Source organism: Dysidea avara, chromosome 6 (assembly GCF_963678975.1).
Source record: "Dysidea avara chromosome 6, odDysAvar1.4, whole genome shotgun sequence".
Taxonomy (NCBI): domain Eukaryota; kingdom Metazoa; phylum Porifera; class Demospongiae; order Dictyoceratida; family Dysideidae; genus Dysidea; species Dysidea avara.
In genome coordinates this window covers 28656236-28681266 of record NC_089277.1, presented here as the reverse complement: position 1 = coordinate 28681266, position 25031 = coordinate 28656236, and the positions used below count along the sequence as shown (strand labels likewise).

The window sequence follows — 25031 nt, the reverse complement described above, 5'->3', positions numbered from 1 at the left end:
TGTGTCTTGCTTTTCGTGTCCCGTTTATTGTGTACAGTGATGGTGAAGAACTGTTGTGTAGTTGGCTGCCACAATGTATTCATAAAGGGGAAAATTTCATTCTATCGATTTCCTTCAGCCATAAAGTATCCTGTAAAGCGAAGTAAATGGATAGCGGCTGTAAAACGTGAAAACTGGGTTCCCAATCGTAATACTTGGATTTGCAGTGAGCACTTTGTGACAGGCCAGAAAAGCAATGATGCTTTGGCACCCAACTATATCCCTACAATATTTCCACAGGTTAAATCACCTGCAAAGCGAAAACTGGAGAATAGTGCTGCTGTATTTGAACGAAGACAGGCGACCAAACGCAAACGGCTCTATGTTGTGCAGCAACAAGCGTTGTCCAGTAGGGAAGAGAATGAAGGAGAAGCTGAAGATGGTAATGAAAGCGATGATGATGATGATGAAAGTAACACTGACCCTGATAATGCCTCAGACATTGCTGATGACCAAGTAGTTGCTGGTGAAATAGATGACACTTCTGATGACCTTGAGGAGGAGGAAGATGACGAAGCAATCATGACGCCTTTTTCTGAAGATGCTACAGATCATGAACCAGTTTTCAGATGTGATTTTTGTAAAGACCTGGAAGATGAGCTTTCAACAGCCAAGAAACATTGTAAACATCTTGAATTGGTCAATGAAAAGCTAACAGCAAAGGTGGTCAGCAGAGAAAGCTTGCATAATGATGATATAAAAGTTCAATATTATACAGGTTTGCCATCATACGAGATACTGGAAATTGTATTTGAGTTTGTAACTGTTGGATTGCCTGATTCTTTTGCAACAAGCTCTTGTAGTGTTTTTGACCAATTTCTTATGGTTCTAATGCGTCTTCGACTAAATGCAGGAATACAAGACTTGGGATATCGATTTGATGTTCACCCCTCAACAGTGTGCCGATACTTTAGCAAGTGGCTTGATGTGTTGTACACAAAGTTGCATGTTTTTATAAATTGGCCAGACAGAGACAACTTGCTGAAAACTATGCCCATGGTGTTTTGAAAAGCTTTTTGAAGTTGTGCTGTCATCATAGATTGTTTTGAGGTTTTCATTGATAGGCCAACCTCACTAAAGGCACGAGCCCAGACATGGTCAAACTACAAAAAACACAACACCGCTAAGTTCTTGATTGGCATCACTCCACAAGGTTCTGTTTCCTTTATTTCAAAGGGTTGGGGTGGGAGAGTGTCTGATGTACATCTGACAGGAAATAGTGGCCTTCTACGCCACCTATTGCCAGGTGATATTGTACTTGCAGACAGAGGGTTTACCATTGAGGAAAGTGTAGGTTTGCTGTGTGCAGAAGTTAAGCATCCTCCTTTCACACGAGGAAAGCCTCAGCTTAGTAAATTGGAAGTTGATACCTCAAGACAGCTCTCCAAAGTAAGAATACATGTGGAGAGTTGTCGGTGCTGTTAGGCAGAAGTACATGATTTTACAGTCGACACTTCCTATTAGTATGATTACATGTACTGGAGATGACAATTTGTCACCAATTGATAAAGCAGTTACAATATGTTGCGCTTTATATAACTACTGTAGTTCTGTAGTACCATTTAATTGAAATTAATTGTCAAAATAATTGCTGTAAATAGTGACAACAATTCATAGTAACACTGTAAATGGCACTAGTAATTACCAAAGCCTATTATACAATTTACTGTAATCTATGTAAATTATGTAATTAATTAACAAAGTGACACTTAACTCATTGATTAGCACAGTCAGGACAATACCATTCACCAGTGGGAACAATTTCTTCTGTCAAGTCCACACAGCCCCAATGAAACCATTCAATGGAACAGTCCTTACCATCACATGCTATCATTTGATCATAATCCTCATTTTGTCGGCAATAGCACCACAGTCTGTCATCTTCGTCCTCTTCAACATCAGCAGTACTATTACTTGTACTACTGGTAGATTGATTTGCAGTATTATCATCCAGTGGTGGTAACTGGTCATCTTCACTCTCTTCATCTTGTTCTTCATTGGATTCAACTACAGGAGGATCAGGTGTTATCATTCCACTGGTGAAACAGCGACTTAGTAGTTCTGGCAGTAGACACATTTTCACAAAGTTTTTCACTTGTTTCAATGCATCATTGATGCATTCTGCATTATAATCAACTCGCTGCTTCAAAGCACCATCTTTTCCCCAAACCACAAAGTCACAAAACTTTGCCTGACACAGCTTCATTTGTAGCTGCACTTGAAAATAGTATGGATGATCTTGTTTAAGCAAGAAAGTATCTCCTTCCAAACAAAACTCCCTGTGTTTGACAGCTTCATCAAAAGACTTATCCCTGCATGAAAATGGGCACTTCACCTCTACAACCTTTTTGCCACAGCATGAACAGGAAATAATCCCATCTGGTGAAGCTCCAATAAAAGGATTCTCACTGTCAAGAAATAGCCCACACTTTTTAAGCTCAAAAAATGCATGTATAGCTTGCATGCTATCTTTGTATATACGCAATGCATCAGCTTCATGGGTAAGTCCATAGTCACAAGCCTTGCTATAAAACTTTGTAGACTCGGGATAGCAAATGGTCTTTACCAATGACACTGAAGGTTTTGAAAAATCTGTATGAAGGACTCTACGTAAATTTGATGCAGTAACACGGCCAGCTCGTTGTTCATACCACAGCTTACATTTGGATTGCTCCCTGGTTTTCAGTTCTACCATGTGGGCCTGCTCTGGAGTTGTAGATACCATGTCATAAAAAGCATCACATGCCTTTACCAAATCTTGAAATGGTACTTCTTGATTATCTTTATGAAATAATGATGTCAGTGGTTCAGGAAGCAATCCCCTCACATACAATGGCACAAAATCATCATTAAAACCACTCACCAAGGGTAACAAAAGTGGCTTGTGCTTAGCTTTAGAAAGCTTTGAATAATGCTCTTCCAACATTGCCTGTGTAGGCTTTTGAATTGTCATACTTTTCTTTGGAGCAGGTGCAGCAGGCTCTAGAAAGCTTTTTCTCTTTTGTCTTGGTGTTCTAAAGTCAATTTCTGCTAATAGCAAGAATGGCACAGTTCTAAATGCTGGTGGAAGCCATGTACAAGGCAGGGATGTGCAAGAGAACTGTTGCTTTACTAGAGTATTGGCTTCAGCAGCAAACAGGATGGCAGCAATGTGCGAGCAAGCTTCTCCACACCCTGCCATGCAGGTACAGTGTGCTGCCATCACTTCTCCATCTGATTTACAGCACATCCATACCTTTAAAGGTGGAGCTGACAGCGTCTGTGAATGTTTCACTGTAGTAGTGTAGATGTATCTGTTGCTACCATCTATCGCAGTTACAAGAATGTTGTTGATCCAACCATTCATGAAGAAATTATAGCCATCCATGCTCTTGTAAGCCTTTAGCATTTCATGGGTATATTCGCTAGGCGTACTGATCAAATAATTGTAAACGTCGCCATAACAAACACTCGGCCAATCTACCCACTCTACGCTTCGAGTGCAGCCGCCTTTTCGTTCCATTCGACAGTAAGGATCTTAATGACAACCCAGTAGCGATACTTTTTCTTGGTATCGCCTTTTATCATCGTCATTCTTTAGATCGGCGAAGTACTTCGAAAACGTCAGACCACTCATTTCACTACAATCCACTCAAAAATGGCTTCACTGTATTCACATGATATTTGCGTAAGGCTGACACACCCCCTGCAAACTCTCTATAATTATTCGTGTCACGTGGTTCACTCAATACGCAAGTGTTCAAAACAGAGTTCAAACCAGGGGCGGATCCAGGACCTGGCTAGGGGTGGGGCACAAACAGGCCAAGTTGTAGGTAGTTGGCGAGACCCAGATTCTCTTGTTAGTTGCTGCATTTTCGCAGCAAACAATACACCTCTTAGTAGTATCTCACTGTTGATTTTTACTATTTTGGCCTTTTAATGCAGATGGTTGTGAAGTGTTTAAAAGACTCTAAATGTCGTAAACAAGCAACACGATAATTATTTTGGAGGCGTTTAGTACGAACTAAGGTGCTGGGTGACAATTTCATAGTTATTATTATTACTATTATTACTAGGACCGTGTCACATACAACCAAGTACATACACTAACGTTGCAACCTACCCATTGGGCAAGTATAAATAGTGCCATAGGAAACACTCAGAGCAGTGTGCGTTAGGTAGGGCTGGGCGGTTTCTCGGTATTATAGTAATACCGCGGTATTGCAATGAAACGATATCTGTATCGCGTAGATTTCGGTGAAACGATAATATCACGATATCGATATTATTACGATTTTTAGTGTTTGTGACAGCTTATTAAGTCCTTAAGGTTGTTATAATGCACCTCAAATAATCACGTGATACTACTGCAAACAAGGACCTAGTACTAGCTAGTCAATTTTTTTCCAAAGATCGAGATACTCTAATAGAACAGTCAGCTAGGATAGAGATACCCTAATAAAGCAGTCAGCTACTCTAATATAGCAGTCATCTTTAATAACCGCGATACATAGTAATATCGTGATATATTTCTGTACGATATATCGTGAAGCGAAACTCCAATACCGCCCAGCCCTAGTGTGCGTGTACCTGTGGAAATGATACATATGCATACGTACACAGGCAAGGGAGTTTAACTGGCATCAGAAAACCACAATACTAAAACACAACTTACACAAAAAAAAACCAAGCTATATTGAAAGTAACTATATATTGTAGGTGTGACGTGTCTCTGAAGATGACTCAGCAGTGAAGTGAGGCTATGCAGAATAAGGGATATGGTGAGGCACAATTAGCAATTGATCCCAATCAAGCCAATATGGCACAATAGACTCTGTTGTAACTAGAAACCACTGGTGATGTACCTGTATATCAGCGGTGTGGCATTGGCACAGTGATCACAGTCTATAATATTATGCATGTTCTATACCATAATTATGCGTATTTTGTACCGCCATACGCGTATGGTACATACCATACGCGTACGGTACGATTTTCCGTACCATACGCGTACGGTATGAACATACGCGTATGGTACGTACCATATGCGTATTATGCCTTTTCTCAGTGTCTTCTCACTGGGCGAAAAGTTCCATGTCCGCTTGTAGGTAATGAGTATAAAATGTGCATGAAATTTGTCATTTCAGCCACATTTCATACTTAGAACATTAGTAGATTTCAGTAAAGTTTCCTACAGAGGATAGGGAAAGATTTACTGCATCTATTCTAGAATGGTGCTGGAAATGAGGCAGTGAAGAAATGTACATTTTAACACTGTGAAATGCATACAGGATGTAAAAAATCCTGTAGCTGAAATCAACATTTTCTGTATTGTGCATCTGCTTTATACTGTGCTAGTAATATAGCTAGCAATGTCTCGCTCCTGTGTTGTATTTACTACCGACAATATGTATTTCATTAATAAGTAAAAAAGCACATCATTTGTACAGCAACTATAATTTTCAGTTCACAAATTGAAGTTCTTGACACCTTCAGGATTCTTTTTTTCTGAGGGATGTTACATCACTAAAATTAATGTAGATTTGCTCTTTTACTTCTGTCCGTTGAGTGCAGCTTTCTTCTCATAATCTGTTTCATCACTAGTTATATATAGTTCTTATAGGTAGCATCTGTAAAAATGTTGTTACAATAAAAATATTGCTATGGCAATTTTTTTCTGTGACAAACCTTGAATTAATGTATACTATTCCTTGTACAGTGTCATTCATAGCTTTCACAAGATCCAGCCATGATCACAGGTTTCTCCACTGCCTAACTTCAATAGACCACAAAATACTCATTTCCAAGAACTATAGCAGAACTTACTATATTTCACCTTTACAACAGGATCTAGACCAGCTATATATCTGGAGCATCGACTCAGACTTATTTTTTGGCATCAGTAAATGTATCTACTTGAGTTTTAACAATAAGACACCTACTTCCTATTCACTTGATGGTAACACACTTCCTCGGCTGCACAGTCATCGTGATTTGGGTATACAAATTTCTGACAACCTCTCCTGGGAGAATCATTACAAACATATAACTTCCAAGGCTTATAGATATCTCGGCCTCCTAAGGCGTGCTTTTAGTAACTGTCACTCTGTTAAAGCCAAAAAAACTCTATACATAACTCTTGTTCGATCTCAGTTAACTTATTGCTCTCAGCTGTGGAATCCGTACTTGATCAAGGACACTATTACCCTAGAAAAGATTCAGCGACAAGCAACTAAATTCATCCTTAAAGACTATGAATCTAGCTATCATACTCTCCTCAAACTAGATCTATTGCCTTTAATGTATACACTGGATTTCTATGACATCATGTTTTTCATCAAAGCTCTAAAGCAGCCTTCCAACCATTTTAATATATATGATCATGTTTCTTTTAGCACTGAAAACACCAGATCATCCTCTAATAATAAACTCAACCATGTCTATACACTTCTAACAATTACACCAGGAACTTCTATTTCAACAGAATATCAAGACTGTGGAATAAATTACCATCCATCGATCTAAGCCAGCCACTATCAGTCATTAAAGTCAACATCTACAAGTATCTACATCAACACTTCACACTTCATTTTTCAGCTGACAATCCTTGTACGTATCATTTTTGTTGCAGATGTAGTAATTGTTATAACGTAGGTTTATCTAGCAATTTCTCGGTACTTTAGTTCTGTAATTAAGTAAATTAAGTTTTAACTTTTTCGGGCTGCCAACACGGGTTGTTGGTTGACCCTCAATACGTTTACTGTATTGTAAAGTATTAATAATAATAATAATAATAATAATAATAATCTACAGTACTACCACAAGACATCATCAGCAGTCCAAGTTTTGAAAGCATCAGTAACTACTTTGTAACTTTGACAACTTTACGTAGCTAGGTGATGTCGATGGCAGATCCCACTGCCATGCAATGATAGATAACAAATTAATAACGAATCATGAATTAGCCACATCTTCTTACCTCACAATTGCTACAAATGCAGCTCTTCCTATATGTCATTCTGCAAAGTTCCCTATGTCAGGGTAGCTTGCACTTGCAGTTATCTATAAAGTAGACTTAACCAATTCACTGTGAGGTAGTTGTACTAGAGATGATGAGTGCTTGTGGAATGCACCCAGTTGTCTCTCGACCCAGGGGGTCACAGTGTTATCCTCTACTCCTTTTGCCAGCAAGCAACATGCGATTTTGTAGCTGCCAAATTCGTAGCACTGTAGCTAGCTACTGTAGCAAAGGAATACAATTATGGCGTCGCTAGAAACTGGCGGAAAAGGATGGAAGAGGCAATATCTATGAACGATCATAAATGCTGTGACAGTCTTTATAGCTATACCTGCAGGTAAGTCTGCCATGGAGCACAAGCACTGTTCTAGTTCTGGATGACAGCAAGCTGCATCATTGCTAGAGCCTCGTTATTAACTGCGACTAGAACAATCGGAAGAAACATGCAGCGAAGGTGATTGTGTGCAATCTGTGCATGCATGCATGCTGTTGGTATATATACGAACATGATAGAGCAGTGACCTCATACATGCGCAGCCATATAGCTAGTGCGGTGGATGCACTGTCAGTGGCTAATTAGATTGTCCACACTAATTAGTAAAAATATTCATGTACTTGAATGCATTCCTGTCAACTTCTTAGTCAGCCTTAGCCTACACTAACAGAGCAAAGCCCAACACACACACACACACACACACACACACACACACACACACACACACACACACGCACACACACACACACACACACACAAAAGACAATACCTTCAGATACCACTTGCCTGGTGCTAAGAGTCATCGTAAGCATAATCCTTCGAGGGCAGGACTAGTATAATACGTAACTCACAGAAAGGTGTGCCATACAGTATCTCATGTGAATGCGTGGGCATGGCAGCTCAATTAAGTATTACCTGTACCTTCACCCACTACATATGTTATATCAGAGCTATGGATGGTCTGCCTCCCCAGTTGTCACCAGGTTGCCACTTAACACCTGGGTAACTGGACTGGGCATCAAACCTGGCTGAAACCTTTCAATTACCAAACTCAGACCACTTATCTTAACTGCCTCATTTACTCTCTCTCTCAAACACACACACACACAAACACACACACACAGCACACTAGCTACTACACAACATTAAATTTTTCCATGTATCAAAGCACTGATTGTGCCTACCAAAGGTAATGGATTTGATAGTGACAGACTGTTAGCAGCTACAGAATTTTTTTGTGATTTATAATGTCCGTGCTTGCATGCATGCATGAGTCAAAAGCAATAGCAAAGTATAAGTCCTTTCAAACTATTGGCACACAGACTAACAGCTGTTCCTTCAAGCCACTAAAATGAATATAACCATTAACACTAATGAAATAATGTGCTGTGGTGGATTCCCAGTATGCAAATTCATAGAATTTTTTGCACTACACATCACAGCCTGCTTTGAAGAGCTTTTGCTCAATATGCTTCACACATCACTGTGGCGATTATTGTGAACACTTGGCACTTTTAAGTTAGTTATAATATAGAAAAAGCTAGCTACCACCATTAGCAGGACACATGTGCATAGATGGATTGCATTCCATCTTAAGAGCCTCTGTGATTGAAACTTACTTTGCTACATGCTTAATGCATGTTCCTGACATGTAGATATGTATTATAGTGCACACAATAGTTGCTAACAGGTGACTAGAAATTCATTTATAACAGAACAAAGTAATGTTATAGTTTAATATGTATTCAACCAAAAGCATTTAAAAGTAGGGCTACCAAAAAAGTCACCATTTAAGAAAGGTCCCTATTTAACAAACTGGGTAAACCGGAGCAATGTGAGTAACCTTTTTTGCTCAAGGAAGCAACAACAGCAACTGAGCATCAACCCTGGCTGAACCTTACAATTACCAAACTTTGTTTGTGTCTACTATAATAATTCATGCATTTGATAGTGACAGACCGTTAGCAGCTATAGAAGTTTTTTTGTGATTCAAAATTTCTATAGGCCATGCATACATGAATGAATAGCAAAGTACGTATATAAGTCCCTTCCAAGCATTGGTGACACAAAGACACAACAGCTGGCAGTGGCGATTCTAGACCTGACCAAAAGGGGGGGGGGGGCCAAGTAGGGAACAGCATAACTATTGTTGTTTGGCTATAGTATAAAGTAGAATTTCAGGGGGGTCTGGGGGTGCAACCCCCAGAAGCTGCAGGATTTTTGCAATTTAAAGGCTTGAAAACAGCCTAAAATTTATTCTAAAAACATGAAAAATGCTAAAAATAACAATGCCAATCTATACTGCAACTTTTCCCCAAGATTTTTTAAAAGTTATTTTTTAGCAGGGGGGGCCATGGCCCCCCCTGGCCCCCCCTTAGAATCGCCTATGACAGCTGGTACTTCAAGCCACTAAATGGATATAACCACTAATGAAATAACGTTAAGTGCTGTGGAGGATGCCCAGTATGGAAATTGATAGAGTAGATTACTAAGCTACACTTCACTGCCTGCTTTGAAGAGCAATGTGTTTCACATATTGCAGTGAAAAAATTGTGAACACTTGACACTTTAAACACATAAAGCTGCAGCTACCACCATGCAGGATCAGGTAACACAGTTAAGCAGGACACTTGTACATAGATGGATTGCATTCCATCTTACGAACCTCTGAGATTAAACTCTTACCTTGCTGATATGATAGAATTTTGTTCACACATTGCTGCTAAGAGGTGACCAGAAACTCATTTACAACAGAACAAAGAAATGGGCAGGTAGCCATAGTTTATGTATTTAACCAAAAGGTCTACCAAAACATTTGAATATAGTTAATAGTATGTGTAATTCTTCAACTCTATGAATATGACCAATTAGCTGCCACCACCCTTCTCACTCATGCAGTTTCTTAGCAAATGGCTAATTTTAGGAGACCTTTATTCCTCATGCAAGTCCTTGCACATTACTAGCTACTAGTTACATGTGAATGATGATCACATCTAGTTGGTCTCATAATGTTTTTAAGGCATACAGGTCTCCAAATCTGTATAGTGAATCTGTGAACTAAAAAAATGTTATGTGATACTATATGTGACCGGATTTGCGAAAAGGTACCTTTTCCACACATTTGACATATCAGCAAACAAAATGATGTAACACTTGACTCCTTATACCAATTAACTTGTTCTTAGTAGCAAAATGTAGCAAGATACTGTGGCTACATTCATTGAAACTTTCAAGTAATTATATGCAATGATCAAAATGTTATGAAGCTTTAAAGTCCAAAAAATGAGTCAAATTTGTGTGAAAAAGGTATCTTTTCGCAAATAGCTATAGACCACCATATGAGAGTGCTGTAATCCAAACATTTTGTTTTCTTACAACATCATAATTCTTGCATGGATAGAAGCCATTTAACTGTAAACCAACATTGCAATTAATAAACCATCTAAGTGTCATTAGTGTTTTTTTCCTGCAATAAAGTTCTACCAATAACCTCTTGTACCAAGAGTCCATACTATAAGACCTCTTATTATGAACTATTGATAGTACACATATACAATCAAAAATCAGTAATGTATTGTTATATATTACATACACTTGTCAGAAAGTGCCCAGTGGCAGTGACACAAAGACTAACATCTGTTGGTTTAACAACCATCCACTATAGGATTGCGGGAGAGACTATACCACAGTTGGCTGTGGTGCCTCAACAGAGACTAGGGGAGGTCACAACATTACAGTATACTGTGTTAACGTCATCCATGACTGACCAAGGAGTTGAGATTAGCCATATTGTATATTGTCAATGTAGACTTGCGTGCATCATGTATCAGGTAATGTAGACAGTATGATGCAGCTAATGCACACAGAAACTAGCTATATGTAAAATGATATGATCATAACTAAGTTGATAGCTTGCTCAGTTATAAAATTAATAACATTACAATAATATGTCACCCGAGCGATGACCGGGAATGCTATGATGACATCAACTTAGTCACTGCACTGTAGCTATGTTACACATAATCACCCACATAACTGTAAAGGCATATATTCCCATTCCTTATATATACACTAGGGGAAATTTTTATGGTGTACATGTATAATATTCATAGCCACTTACATTTCCTTTATTATTTTTATTCATGAAATGTACTATTTCTTTTTTATCTCCTGGCAACCAAGTGCAGGTTATTTTATCGTAGTAACCAGTACCTTTCCACAAATCCAGGTATATCATTGTAGCATACATTAAAGTACATAGCATGAAGATGGTGAACCGCTGAAACAGTAAGTAAAGCCATCGCTAGATATTTACTAAAATAAACACTTTGTCACAACGCCATACTCCCCAGCTGTCTATCACTATTCATGACAAATTCTAACATCCATATTGTACAAAGACACAAAGTGTAACTCACAATTAAGGCCATAAATTCATGTAATATTTACCTTGGCACACAGTACATAACTATCTAGTTCCATGCGTTGCAAATTGACTGTTTACATTGTCATGTTGAAAGCCCTAAATGGTTGAGTATCATCACTGTATGCCATAGCTTCTTTTTTCTGTAGCACGGCACTGAGAAATATGGTGTAGTTAATTTAGATACAATTCTGGCATCACGTAAAGTTAATTTTAAAAGTAAAATAGAGCTTCCTTAGTATAACAATTCATATACCACTAAAATGTTATTGCAGCAGCATAATATGGGTTACAGTGTTACACATTGTTGTAGAGACACTCTGTTATATGATGTTGAAAGCCTATGTTGTGTTGAGAACCAAGTTTTGGCTCAGTATTACACTGAGCTAAACACAAGAAACCTGCAGTATCCATTTGATCAGTTTACAGCTGCATTTTCACTAGTCATGAATGTGGTGAAAATCTTAATACTGATTTTAGCTACATTTCTTGTAAATGTTAAAACAATTTACTGCAATGTGACACTAACAGGAAATTGTACAGAAAATGTTCAAAAACATTTCCTGCATGATAACTCAAATATGAAATTCTAAAGGAAATCATTAAAAAAATTTCCTACATGCTGACACAAGCAGGACATCTTACTTTTCGTGCAGTGTCTAGTCTTGCCATCACCTAGCTACAATGGGCTGTCTTTACAAGCATTTCTAGCTGAGTAAACTTAGAACACAACATAATAATCTGCTTACTACTGAGCTGTAGCTAACTACGTAGATTTATTCATCAGCACACACATGCATTTTATCCTTGCCATGCCCATGCATTTCCCACTATATAGTCCTACACCAATGTACCTAAATCTTATGTACATGATCTCGCTTTGTCTGCAGAACTTCACATGAATGGTACTGTGTATGTATGCTACTTTATAGCTATCAGAAACATGCAGATGGTCTCATACTCAATTATAAATGTGGATAACTGCATGACAATTTACAACACAGTCAATTAGGTAAATAAGCGAGGAGAGCAATTACAACGTGCATGGTAGCTAGTAGGTTCTAACTGAATTATATACATATACTGCTTGTGCAAAGCTAATAACTTGAAAAATGAACTTCGGTAGTGTCATCAGTTGTGCAACATGCCATGCATGGCTCCTCACTGTATTTGCATTTTGATATACTATGTATACACTCTTCTTTTGAGGATCCAATTTCTTGTTTACGTACTTTTCTTGATTATACATACTGTAAATAGTACCACCACTCACATTCATCCCACTGGACCTACAGCAAAAATTAATGTGGATGTTAAGGAGTACATTCAGATAAGAGTAGCTAAACACATTGTCTTAATTCCCATCCACAAGCATGACAGTAAGTAGTGAGTAGCTATACAACACACTTATAACAATTAAACAATGCTAGATAATATACATTCATTACTGAATTATTCATTAGAACCCATAAACTCACCATAAAATCTCTGCCATGTTATGTTTTCCTACTTCATCTCATTAGGCAATGTGCATGCCTCATTCAATAGCAAAGATTCAGCAAACTGCAGTTTTAAAAAAAATATTGCACAATAAAATTAATTACTATGCACATCAGTCTTAGAGTATAGCATGTCTAATATTGCTATAAGTTACAGCCATGTAGGTTTACATTAATTTGCAAAATGAAACATTACTTTCTCTACAGTTATATCTCTTTCCTACCTCCCTCAATGTTATTGTATCAGCATTCTCCAGGTCTTCCTAGCTCTGTTTGATCAATCATTACAATGTACTTCTTGAGCTCATCTGTTGTAATTGTCTGGTCAACACTACTTTAGTGCCACCAGGCATAAATATCCATTTTAAGTAACAAATTAAAGGTAAACAATAGATTATATGTAGCAACAATAAAATAAAATATTTAATGAAATAATATACATATATATATCTAATCCAAAACAGCCAAGCTGTAAAAAAAGTGTGCGGCCCTCAGAAAGGCTATGGTGAAAAAAGATGTGAAATCCAAGGTGGCGGCCAAGAAATGGCTGTGATGGTAGGTTAATGGTAAAAATTTTAATAATGACAATTCAGGTAAATTTTGTGAAGCGGCACAAAAATTCACCTGAATTGTCTTTATTAAAATTTTTACCATTAACCTACCATCACAGCCATTTCTTGGCCGCCACCTTGGATTTCACATCTTTTTTCACCATAGCCTTTCTGAGGGCCGCACACTTTTTTTACAGCTTGGCTGTTTTGGATTAGATTTCATTTCTTTTTGTATTTGTATACCCCAAAGCCGGCCTATGGCCAGCTTTGGGACTTTTTTAACCTATGTTTTTTTTCTTTACTACAGGAAGAAGAAAAGATGAAGTAGATGTACTTTAAATATTTTATCAGTAAATGTACAAATTATATATATAATACATATGTGACCGGATTTGCGAAAAGTGGCCTTCTATACACATCCAATTTGCCAACTTTGACAATTGATAACTTCAGATTGGAAAGAGCTATTGCCTTGAAATTTGGGCAGTGGTGATTTCTTTGCAGCTGAACTCTCTACAAGGTAATTTTTTCTAGCTGATCTCTCTACAGGGAGATTTGTTTGTAGCTGAACTATCTACAAGGTAACTTCTTCTAGCTGATCTCTCTACAGGGTGATTTGTTCGTAGCTGAATTCTGTACAGGTGATTTGTTTGCAGCTGAGCTCTTTACATAAATGGTTTCTTTGTAGCTGATCTCTCTACAAAGTAACTTCTTCTAACTGATCTTTCTACAGGGCAATTTGTTCGTGGCTGCATTTTCTACAGGGTGATTTCTTTGCAGCTGAACTCTCTACATGGTGGTTTCTTTGTAGCTGAAATCTCTACAAGGTAACTTCTTCTAGCTGATCTCTCTACAGGGTGATTTGTTTGTAGCTGAACGATCTACAAGGTAATTTCTTCTAGCTGACCTCTCTACAGGGTGATTTGTTTGTAGCTGAATTCTGTACAGGTGATTTGTTTGCAGCTGAGCTCTAAACAGAATGGTTTGTTTGTAGCTGAACTCTCTACAAGGTAACTTTTCTATAGCTGATGTCTCTACAAGGTGACTAGTTTGTAGCTGAACTCTCTACATGGTGGTTTCTTTGTAACTGAACTTTCTACAAGGTGACTTCTTCTAGCTGATCTAACACAGGGTGATTTGTTTGTAGCTGAACTCTCTACAAGGTAACTTCTTCTAGCTGATCTCTCTACAGGGAGATTTGTTTGTAGCTGAACTCTCTAAATGATGGTTTCTTTGTAGCTGAACTCTCTACAAATTAACTTCTTCTAGCTGATCTCTCTACATGGTGATTTGTTTGTAGCTGAATTCTGTATAGGTGATTTGTTTGCAGCTGAGCTCTTTAAATAATGGTTTCTTTGTAGCTGAACTTTCTCAAGGTAACTTCTTCTAGCTGATGTCTTTACAGGGTCACTAGTTTGTAGCTGAATTCTCTACATGGTTGTTTCTTTGTAACTGAACTCTCTACAAGGTAACTTTTTCTAACTCATCTTTCTACAGGGTGATTTATTTGTAGCTGAATTCTGTACAGGTGATTTGTTTGCATCTGAGCTCTTTAAAGAATGGTTTCTTTGTAGCTGAACTCTCTACAAGGTGACTTCTTCTAGCTGATCTTTCTACAGGGTGATTTGTTTGAAGCTGAGCTCTCTACATGGTGGTTTCTTTGTATCTGAATTCTCTACAAGGTGACCTCTTCTAGCTGATCTTTGTACAGGGTGATTTGTTTGAAGTTGAACTCTCTACAAGGTAACTTCTTCTAGCTGATCTCTCTACAGGGAGATTTGTTTGTAGCTGAACTCTCTACATGATGGTTTCTTTGTAGCTGAACTCTCTACAAGGTAACTTCTTCTAGCTAATCTCTCTACAGGGAGATTTGTTTGTAGCTGAACTCTCTACATGATGGTTTCTTTGTAGCTGAACTCTCTGCAAGGTAACTTCTTCTATTGTTCTATTGATCTCTCCACAGGGCGATTTGTTTGTAGCTGAACTCTCTACATGGTGGTTTCTTTGTAGCTGAACTCTACAAGGTGATTTTTTCTAGTTGAACTATCTCTTTCCATAGTTGCATGAACTCCCTACAAGGTAACTTCTTCTAGGTGATCTCTCTACAGGGTGACTTGTGTGTAGCTGATCTCTATACAGGTTTCTTATTTCTCTTGAATTCTCTTCAGGGTGACTGCTCTATTAGGATGACTGCTCTATTAGAGTATCTCGATCTCGCACTTGCTGCACCAAGTTGGATTTCGTGTTATAACTCCGTGGCTTTAAGTCTGATTCTTCTACACCATTGATGAGCCTTTCTAAGATGATTACTCCATCTGTACAACGCTTTTCAAAGCATTACCCCAAGTGGTTTATCTGGTAGGCGTGGCAAGCTGTGGTTTTTTTATTAGCTAATCTCGATTGCGTAATTGTTACATACTGTTGGTTTTTTCGTTGTATCTTCCTGTTTTTTAGCTCGATTTCTTTCAAACCACAAAAGGTTTGAGGTTCAATAGTTAACCTATTCACCCACCGATTTTCAGCTTCTTCCCATACGCGGTTTACCCTGTAGTCGTGACAACATATTGGTGTTATTTTTCGTGAATAATCGCTCATAACTCTTTGCCAATTTATCGTATTCCAGCCAAAGTTGGTACCGAGATGCGCCTTTATATCCCCCGTCTGTGTGCCAAATTTCAAGGCAATCGGATATGGCGTTCGAGTTTTATAGCAGTTTTTGTAAGTGTGCGACAAGAAAAAGAAAAATAAGAAGAAAAAAACGAAGAAACTGAGCCAATTTTTGAAAGTCACATATCTCGGGAACGCGCGAAGCGATTTCGCTCAAATTTGGAATGTGGAGTGCTGCAGTTGGAGGGCATGTCCACAGCAAAAATCGTCTTGTTTCATCAAGGAAATACAGAGCTACGGAGGTGCGAAAATTGCGTTTTCTTTCTTCCTGTCAATATACTCACGGGTGTTACGCGCCAGCTTCTTGGGCCGCACGACACACTACCGTGTGTCTTGATATGCCCTGAAAAAATTGGTTTGATTTGCCAATGGATATAAATTATTTAATATGGTTGCTATATTTTAACCAATCAGAATGCAGTATTTTAATGTGTATTTATATGGATAATTATATCAAAATCTTATGTTTACATTTAGCTACAATGCTACCTCTACTGCAGGCTTAGTGTTTATATCACCATGCATTCCTGTTATATTCATTGAAAAATCGTGAATACCAATATGCTGGCACAATTCTAAAGCATAACAGAAATCAATGTCTTTTGTCCTAAATAATACTTTAGAAGATCAAACTTCAAATTTCAGTTTCTGAGTAAGGCAAGGAGCATGCTGCTCTTGTTTTATGTTGAAAGGATAATTGGGCACCTTTAAACCCAAACACATTTTTTACAAAGTTCATATATACAAGTAGAGAAGCCCCTAGTAGAGTTTTTTGGGTAATATCGCTCTGTAGCGTTTAATTATTGCACTAATCTTTGACTATCTTCAGGTGTATTTGTAAACACAAATTATGTGTGGGTATTGCTCTAATTGTAGGGAAGCATAGGCTCTTGGGCAGACCGTTTATAGTCAAAACAGACCACTGTATATAATATTATTAATCAATAACTGAAAGTACACAATAACAACTAACTCTTACAACTACAGTACACAATAATTAATTATTAATATTACAGGTATATATGCATAAATTACATTATATTACATCATGTCACATCATTACATTACATCATTAACTCTATTACAGATATGGACCACGAATCCAATAGGAAGCAACATATGTGTAGCAATTGCAGCCACAATGTACTGTGTGGAAGAAACAAAAATTAAAATTTACCATATGTTGTCAGTGTGTGCAGTTGCTATGCAACAGCTAGACAATTTGTGACCGGATTTGCAAAAATGTACCTTTCCACACACAAAATTTAACCCATGAACTTCGGGGTTTCATAAGTTTATGAACATATACCTTATAATTATCCATGAGTGTACAGTAGCTACTATAGTATCTAGCAGCATTATGATATTAAGAGTAAGTTTATCAGTGTAAGGAGTCAAGTGTTACACCATTTTGTTTGCTGGTATGTAAAATGTGTGGAAAAGGTACCTTTTCACAAATCTGGTCATTTTAACTCAACTATTATAAAGAACGTACAGTATGCCAGCTTGTGTATTTTTAAATCAATAGCATTTCCACTATGGAGAAATGAAGTCATTTGTTATAAAAATGTGAGATGAAAATCCATGACAAATAAGGCAGTAGACAGCTGGACAAGCCAATAAATCAATATGTACAAAAGTCAGAAGACATCAAGAAAATAATCTACACACTGTAAAAAAGGATTTTTCATTTTAACAAAGAACTTGTTATCCCTGCTGTAAAAAAACAGCAAACACTTCATTTATTAAAAATAACAACGGGGAATTTTTGTTGTTGTAACATCATTTCCTTGTTAAAGTAAAAAATTGTTGTTACACTCACTTTTCGTTAAAACATCTAGAATGTTAAAAAAGCAATTAACAGTTCTGCTGAAACAACGTATGCTTTTTGTCATTTTTTTATATACAGTGCAGGTGCTTACATAAACCATCATAATTGTATAGGTGATGGCACTATTGTATTTAGTGGAACTGTTGATGAAATGAAATGTTAAACAAACAACGAGATACGGCATTGTTATAGATTATACACTAATCACTATGTATAAATCAAGACATATTATATTTAATCCCCTTCCTTTGATTTATACTTTTCAGACTTATACTGTATATAGCTAGGTTTTATCATGTTTTTCGTAAAGCTTCGAATCCAGACAATTGACCTTTACTATTTTTGACTATGTAGAATTCCATCAGATCCTACCAGATCAGCAGGACTTAACACAATCCAAGACTGGATCTGCCAACAGTGTGATGAATTCATGATTGTTTTTATCATAAATAAAGATGTCAGTTTCATCACTTATATATAGTCATGCAAGATATCATGCCATCAATATTCATTTATTTTAAGGAATTCTTTATTTTAAATAGGCTATTATTATTATTATTGGTAATACTGTGCAGACCTCTATACTAGAGTCTATAGTGCACAGGTCACAACATACATATAAGTACAAATTAAATAATTACTAGTTTTTGTTTGAACTGATCAATATAATTGGAGTCAATCACATTTAGGGGTAGATCATTCCAGATTTTGATTGCCGAAGGGAAAAAGGAGTACATATAAGAATCAATCTGTGTCATTGGTTGCATAAATCTCATATTATGACCTCTGGTACTATGTACAGTGGATATGGGTATCAGAAATGGATTTGCTGGGATATCAACAAGGTGGTTGATTTGCATCATGCAGTAAAGCAAATCATATCTTAATCGCAGTAAAGCTAAATACATCTCAGCTCTAGAGAATAGAATAGCTAAATATGATTGCTCTATTAGAATATCTCGGTCTTCACTGAACAGAAACCGCTAAGCGAGACTAGCGCCTCCCCCTCCCTCTTCCCCGAAAAGAAATGAAAGCAGAGTTCCATCCGGCGTAGTCAATAGGTACGGCAGTGCAAAAACCTATTGCTTGATGTTATACGCATACCACGTTAGCTATACTCAGATGGTACGATTTTCCGTACCATACGCGTACGGTTGTACCGTACGCGTATACGCATATGGTATGTACCATACGCGTATGGTACAAAATACGCATAAGGTATAGAACATGCATACAGCCATGCACAACATACAGGAGATAGTTACACATTGTTGTATATGCAGCACTACATCGGCTTCTTGTTTAGCTATTACAGACTCACAGTAGACTACTTACGACTACACACTTCATGATGATACAGGCGAATGATTGTTACATGGAAAGCCAAGAATGCAATATTGGTGGGGTCAATTCTATCAACTGCCTATTTCACATGACCACATACACCTTTGGTAGTACCAATGGTTAGCCCCTTACCACAAGTAAAGCAAAAAATAAAAATAAAAAATGAAACCGATGATACAGGCGAATGATTGTTACATGGAAAGCCAAGAATGCAATATTGGTGGGGTCAATTCTATCAACTGCCTATTTCACATGTCCACATACACCTTTGGTAGTACCAATGGTTAGCCCCTTACCACAAGTAAAGCAAAAAAAAAATGAAACCATATCAAACAATTAAGCGACTTTTAATAAAAAAAATTTTATTGACAAGATACACGCGTCTACACTGGAAGCAGGTTTTCAAGGCTCTGTTATGGAGCGCCAGATAACTTTTTAACCTTTTCCAGGTTCTAGCAGGAATGGCCAGCATGACATCTACTTTCACGTAAAATGTAACAGCTTAATACGGCCTTCTTCATGGTACAAAGTAGGGGGTTTAACATTACACATAGAACCATTGGCAATGAAAATATTTGCTCACCCCAACAATCCAGGCGCGAACTTTTTAACGATTCCAGTTTATACCAGGCTAGAGCTATCCTTTCTTGAATACTTCAGCTAGCTATACCGTTCGTGATGAACGTTTTACAAGGTACAAATAATTTTATAAAAATCACCATCTCAATCCAATAGTCGCATACCCCGGCTGAGCACTGGTTATTAGTGACGCGCGCGCTATATTGCGTGGGCGAGTTGCAATGGAGAAGCAATCCGTTCTTGAATGTTTAATTCATCAACTTTTCAATGGTCAATAGTCCTTGTACATCATGCTAATAACTGTTTTGATCACGTGATACATCTTTGTATTTTGTACATGTAATCAAATAAATATTTTTAAAAAAATGGTCATTATAAAAATTTCAAGTTAGTTGTTTGCATGCAGTTCTCCAACATATAAACCTGTGGAAAAAACAGTCACATTTAAATTAGTGAATTTAAAAAATCTTTATCACGCACACACTACACACACACACACACTACACACACACACACACACACACACGCTACACACTACACACACACTCACACACACACACACTACACACACTCACACACACACTACACACACACTACACACACACACACACTACACACACTCACACACACACTACACACACACACACACACACACACACACACACACACAAACACACACACACACAAACACACACACACACACACACACACACACACACACACTACACACACACTTCAATGCATATTCACATAAAAATAAAACACTACAAGGTATGGTAATGGTTGTTTACATTGGTTAATTTTGTGGTGCGCCACATATAGCTACAAGGGAAATGTGTATCTGTGATCAAGAATTTAATTTAGATTGAAATAATATCATAATTAGATGGTCACACTATCTTTGTCAACTAGAGATGAACTGGCTTTTGGTAAAAAGCGAGGGGTAGCCAATGCCTTGGGACTCTTGTATGCTATGTGAGAAATCCAATCAGAAATACACAAATATATTAGAAACCAAATCCTAAATCCAAAATCATGTAAAAATAATGGAGAAAGTAGACAATGATCGATCATGAATAATTAGAACAAGATGTAGATCAACAACTGTACAGGTAGTTACTAGTTAGCAATCTCACTAAATGCTTTTAAAAATACATAAAGATTGGGAGTCTCGTACACACCATTTGGGTGCTTTGCGTGGGCATTGGCAATCCCTCTGGTACACCATTTCTGTGTTTTGCGTGGGAGTTGGCTACCCCTCGGGAAAAATAAAATAATGAAAGACTATACAGAAGCTGATCTGTACAGAAGATGAGCTGTACAGAAGATGAGCCCTGCACAGCTACGTGGGCTTCTTTTTACAAAGCATACACTCACTTTATTTGCACATTGCCCAATCGTCATCATGGACGCTTCCACCTCCCACCGTGCACTAAAGTAATAGAAACAAACATCATTAAATAATATAAGCATTAATATTATTATAGCATAACACAGCAGCACAATATTACAGCATGATAAACAAACCAAAGTATTTATACAGAAAACTGTCATAGACATTTAATCGTCTTTGAGCAAGGCCATTTTAACGAAAGCGCAAATTGGGCGTGGGCGTGGGCGGACAATTCATTACATTCTTTTCGCCGTTTATACCTATCACTGGCAAACTAATGCATATACAATATCAAAGAACGTATATATTTAAACAGTTGTATGATACTTATAGACTGTTTTTTCACTGTCAACCACTTCTTGTGCGTGGGCGGCCCACCACCCCTTCCCTCCGCACCCTCCCACCCACCCACCCCCTATATGATATATGTGCTATACAGGTGAGCATATAAAAGTTGCTAAAATTAACAGGTTTTTTTAGAATCAGTTTTATTTTTAAAATTCTAATTGAACAAACAGTACATTTTCATACTGCAGCTGAATGACATTAAAATACACTGAATTGTCTGATATGTCACAGTCACATACTAGATATATCTGATCAACATATGTACCTAGGAGTCTTAATTCATAAATCACTGTCTTGGTCACCTCACATATCAAATGTTGTCAATAAAGCATCTAGAACACTCAATTTCTTAAAACGCAATCTAAACAAATGTTCAAAACAAGTTAAAGAATCAGCTTACCTAACAATGGTGAGACCACAACTAGAGTATGCATCTGCTGTCTGGGATCCCTACCACGTTGGAGATATTTCAGAGTTAGAGAAAGTACAACGAAGAGCAGCGCGCTGGGTGTTGAATGACTATGGCAGATTCAGTTCAGTTTCTCTAATGTTGGATCAGCTGAAATGGCCTACATTACAAATTCTTCGGAAATTATCTAGGTTACAAATATTGCATAAGATACACTACCAACAGTTATCACTCCAAATTCCTCATTATTACTTACCAAAAATACGACCAACAAGACAATACCACCATCTTTACTATATTTTTCCTACCTCATCCACCACGGCATACCAAAACAGCTATTTCTCAAGAACAATAAACGAGTGGAACATACTACCAACTGATACAATTGAAATTGCAGGTACTCAGGGGCGGATCTAGGATTTATAAAGGGGGGGGGGGGCTAACTCAAGGTACTAATCTCTTGGGTAGAGGTGTGCAAAGCATGCTGGAACTAGGGGGGTCTGGGGGCATGCCCCCCTACTACTAGTAGGAAAATTTTGAAAAATAGATGCTAAAATACTGTAATTTGGAGACATTTCCACATAAAATTCATAATATTTTCTGCCTGTAGATATTTTATATACTGCCTTTAGATTATAGGTATGGCTCTCTGAAGCATTTTGCTAATGGGAAAAGTTTGGGTAGGTACAGACAACCAAGTACATGATGTACCCCTCTCGCCATTGCACACATGCAACACTGAATAGCTAGGTGCATGCATGTTAGAATAAAAATGTTGAAAGTGGAAAATTTTGAAATTTGAATGATACAAGATTGAATCTGAGAGCATTTCAATGGAAATTGTGTACCTGAATTAAGTATTGCCATGTATATTAACTACATAAGTAGATGAATGAAGCCCTTTAAACAGACCAATGCACTTCATTGCATGTATAGGTGCAGGCAGATTTGAAAAATTCCACAAACTACATGTTTCCAGTGAATGTTCTATTAGAGTAGTTAGCTGACTGCTCTATTAGAGTATCTCGATCTTGTACACCTCCAATGCTGATCCGGGTCCTTGTTGCATAAACTTTAGCATAAATCCACTGATAATACCTTGGAAAGATGTTTATAAGGTGGTTTTATGATTATTTGTATTATTAGTGATCATATAATTATGCTAAGACAAAATTTCATTATAATACTCAGTATATTGATCAAGTAAAGCCTAAATATGAAGGGGGGGCTTCAGCCCCCCCCCAGGGGCGTAGCTAGCCAGAAGGTGATGGAGGGGCAGGCATGCCCCCCCCCCCACACAATCCCACCCCCCCACGAAACACTCAAAATCATTCATGATTGCAAAAAAAGGCTAATGACCCAATGGTGGGCTAGCCAACATACGGTGTTGTATTATTACAGCTTAAATAACTAGCTACGTAACTATTTCAGTACTGACTGCTTCCAATCGAGGTAGCTATATTCGTCGAGCATCACCGCACGTGCCACAACTGTACTCCAACAAATTCACCCACAGTCCGGTAGAGTTAATACTTTAGTGCAAATACAAATTACTTTACGTTAGCCACAGCCTGTGCTGCAGTCCTAGCACACTGCTGACAAGATGACGTATTCACTCACTTCACTCGGCGAAATTCAAATGCCATGTATTGCACGAAATCCTGCTAGCAGAACTTGTAAGCTTGACTGATCCATCTGACTGACTGACAAAGTAAAAAAGACTGCACTGCGGCCGTACGTACAAAGGTCCAGTGTGATCGACTCGATAAAATAAACTTACATTTATTTAGCTAACACTTTATCACCTCGTAGGCAGTACGTTCGTAGCGTCATCTGGCCTCCTTTGTCGCTTGTGAGTTGTGACTCCTGCCGCGGAGAAGCGGGTTACTCTTTTTAGATTCAAAAATGTTCTATCACGCGAGTGATCTAGGTTAAATATAGAAGTATGTCTCTAATATTTTCGTTCGATGGATTCACGAGCGAGTTGAATGTTGGTGTTTGCGCATTCACTAGCAACACCTGGTGATACCGCGTAGTAGTGTACATAATTTACAGTCATTTGCGTGTCAGTTCAATACTGGTAAACTTGTGACGAAGGTTTTTAAAAAAATCATTTAGTGATGGGGGGGCAAATTCCCCCCCTTAGCTACGCCTCTGCCCCCCCCCCCCCTGGATCCGCCCCTGGTACTGATCTATTTACAGCTAGACTCCAATCATATTATTGCACCTAATGTATTTGTAGTAAACAATAATAATAGTAGTTAAGCCGAGTGGAAAATAATTCCAGCCGCCAGCAAGCCAGATGAAGGTGCCGGTATAATGAAAATAATTCCAGCCGCTAGCAAGCCAGACGAAGGATGAAGATGTAGACCTATAATACAACTACCGGTACAAGTATTAAATTACTCATTACCTTGCTGTTCCAGCTGGTTGTTTATGAGCGCATCAGCTGGTATCCCAACTGGTCATCAGCTGGTCGTTCACTGCATGACGCCTGGAGCGCATATCCTACACACAAAATACACAGTTACAAATATTTAAACATACTTGTAATGTTGTTGCTTACCAGTAAAGTGGCGCCTGGCCTCTCCGCGGACGTTTACTAATCTTCTCGTTCGAGCAATCTGTAATTAACAAGGGCGTGGTGCCGGGCGTTATATAGAATTACACGTACTGTAAAGTCATCAGCACGAATAGGCGTACTTATTATACGGTTGTGCCTTCATTCACAGGCGAATCTATCCCCGCTTAGTTCATGTCTCTAGGCCTCGTAGTTTCTCAAACATTATTTATTATTTATTCATTCATTATTAATGACGTAATTTTACCGCATTTCGTATTATTCTTAGTACTTGGTTGTATAATTATTTTATTTATAACAGGTAAATTTGTAAGGCTAAACATGTACAGCCTGTTACACCTGATCAACAGGTAAAAAAGTAGCTACAAGTAAACT

General features: G+C 37.9%; 2 protein-coding genes and 2 long non-coding RNA genes across 6 annotated transcripts in view; 2 read left to right on the top strand and 2 right to left on the bottom strand.

Moving 5' to 3' along the window:
- The window catches only part of LOC136259383 (uncharacterized), a 130649-nt gene that overhangs the window by 88262 nt on the left and 17356 nt on the right, over positions 1-25031 (top strand). The gene's annotated exons all lie outside the window — the stretch shown is intronic.
- LOC136259384 (uncharacterized) lies at positions 40-1605 on the top strand. Its single transcript, XM_066052876.1, has 3 exons — positions 40-971; positions 1104-1428; positions 1588-1605. The coding sequence occupies exons 1-3, from the start codon at positions 40-42 to the stop codon at positions 1603-1605; spliced, it is 1275 nt and encodes a 424-aa protein (XP_065908948.1).
- Positions 5419-7561, bottom strand: LOC136258589 (uncharacterized). Of its 3 annotated transcripts, none has more exons than XR_010702866.1 (4): positions 7368-7560; positions 6998-7324; positions 5707-6936; positions 5419-5648 (listed from the first exon to the last, which is right to left on the bottom strand). It is a non-coding gene; the product is annotated as an uncharacterized lncRNA (long non-coding RNA). The 3 variants fall into 3 exon arrangements; XR_010702865.1 differs by having other exon boundaries at positions 5707-5794; positions 5845-7324; positions 7368-7559; XR_010702864.1 differs by having other exon boundaries at positions 5707-7324; positions 7368-7561.
- Positions 12610-13315, bottom strand: LOC136258078 (uncharacterized). The gene is made up of 3 exons (XR_010702561.1): positions 13178-13315; positions 12933-13017; positions 12610-12743 (listed from the first exon to the last, which is right to left on the bottom strand). It is a non-coding gene; the product is annotated as an uncharacterized lncRNA (long non-coding RNA).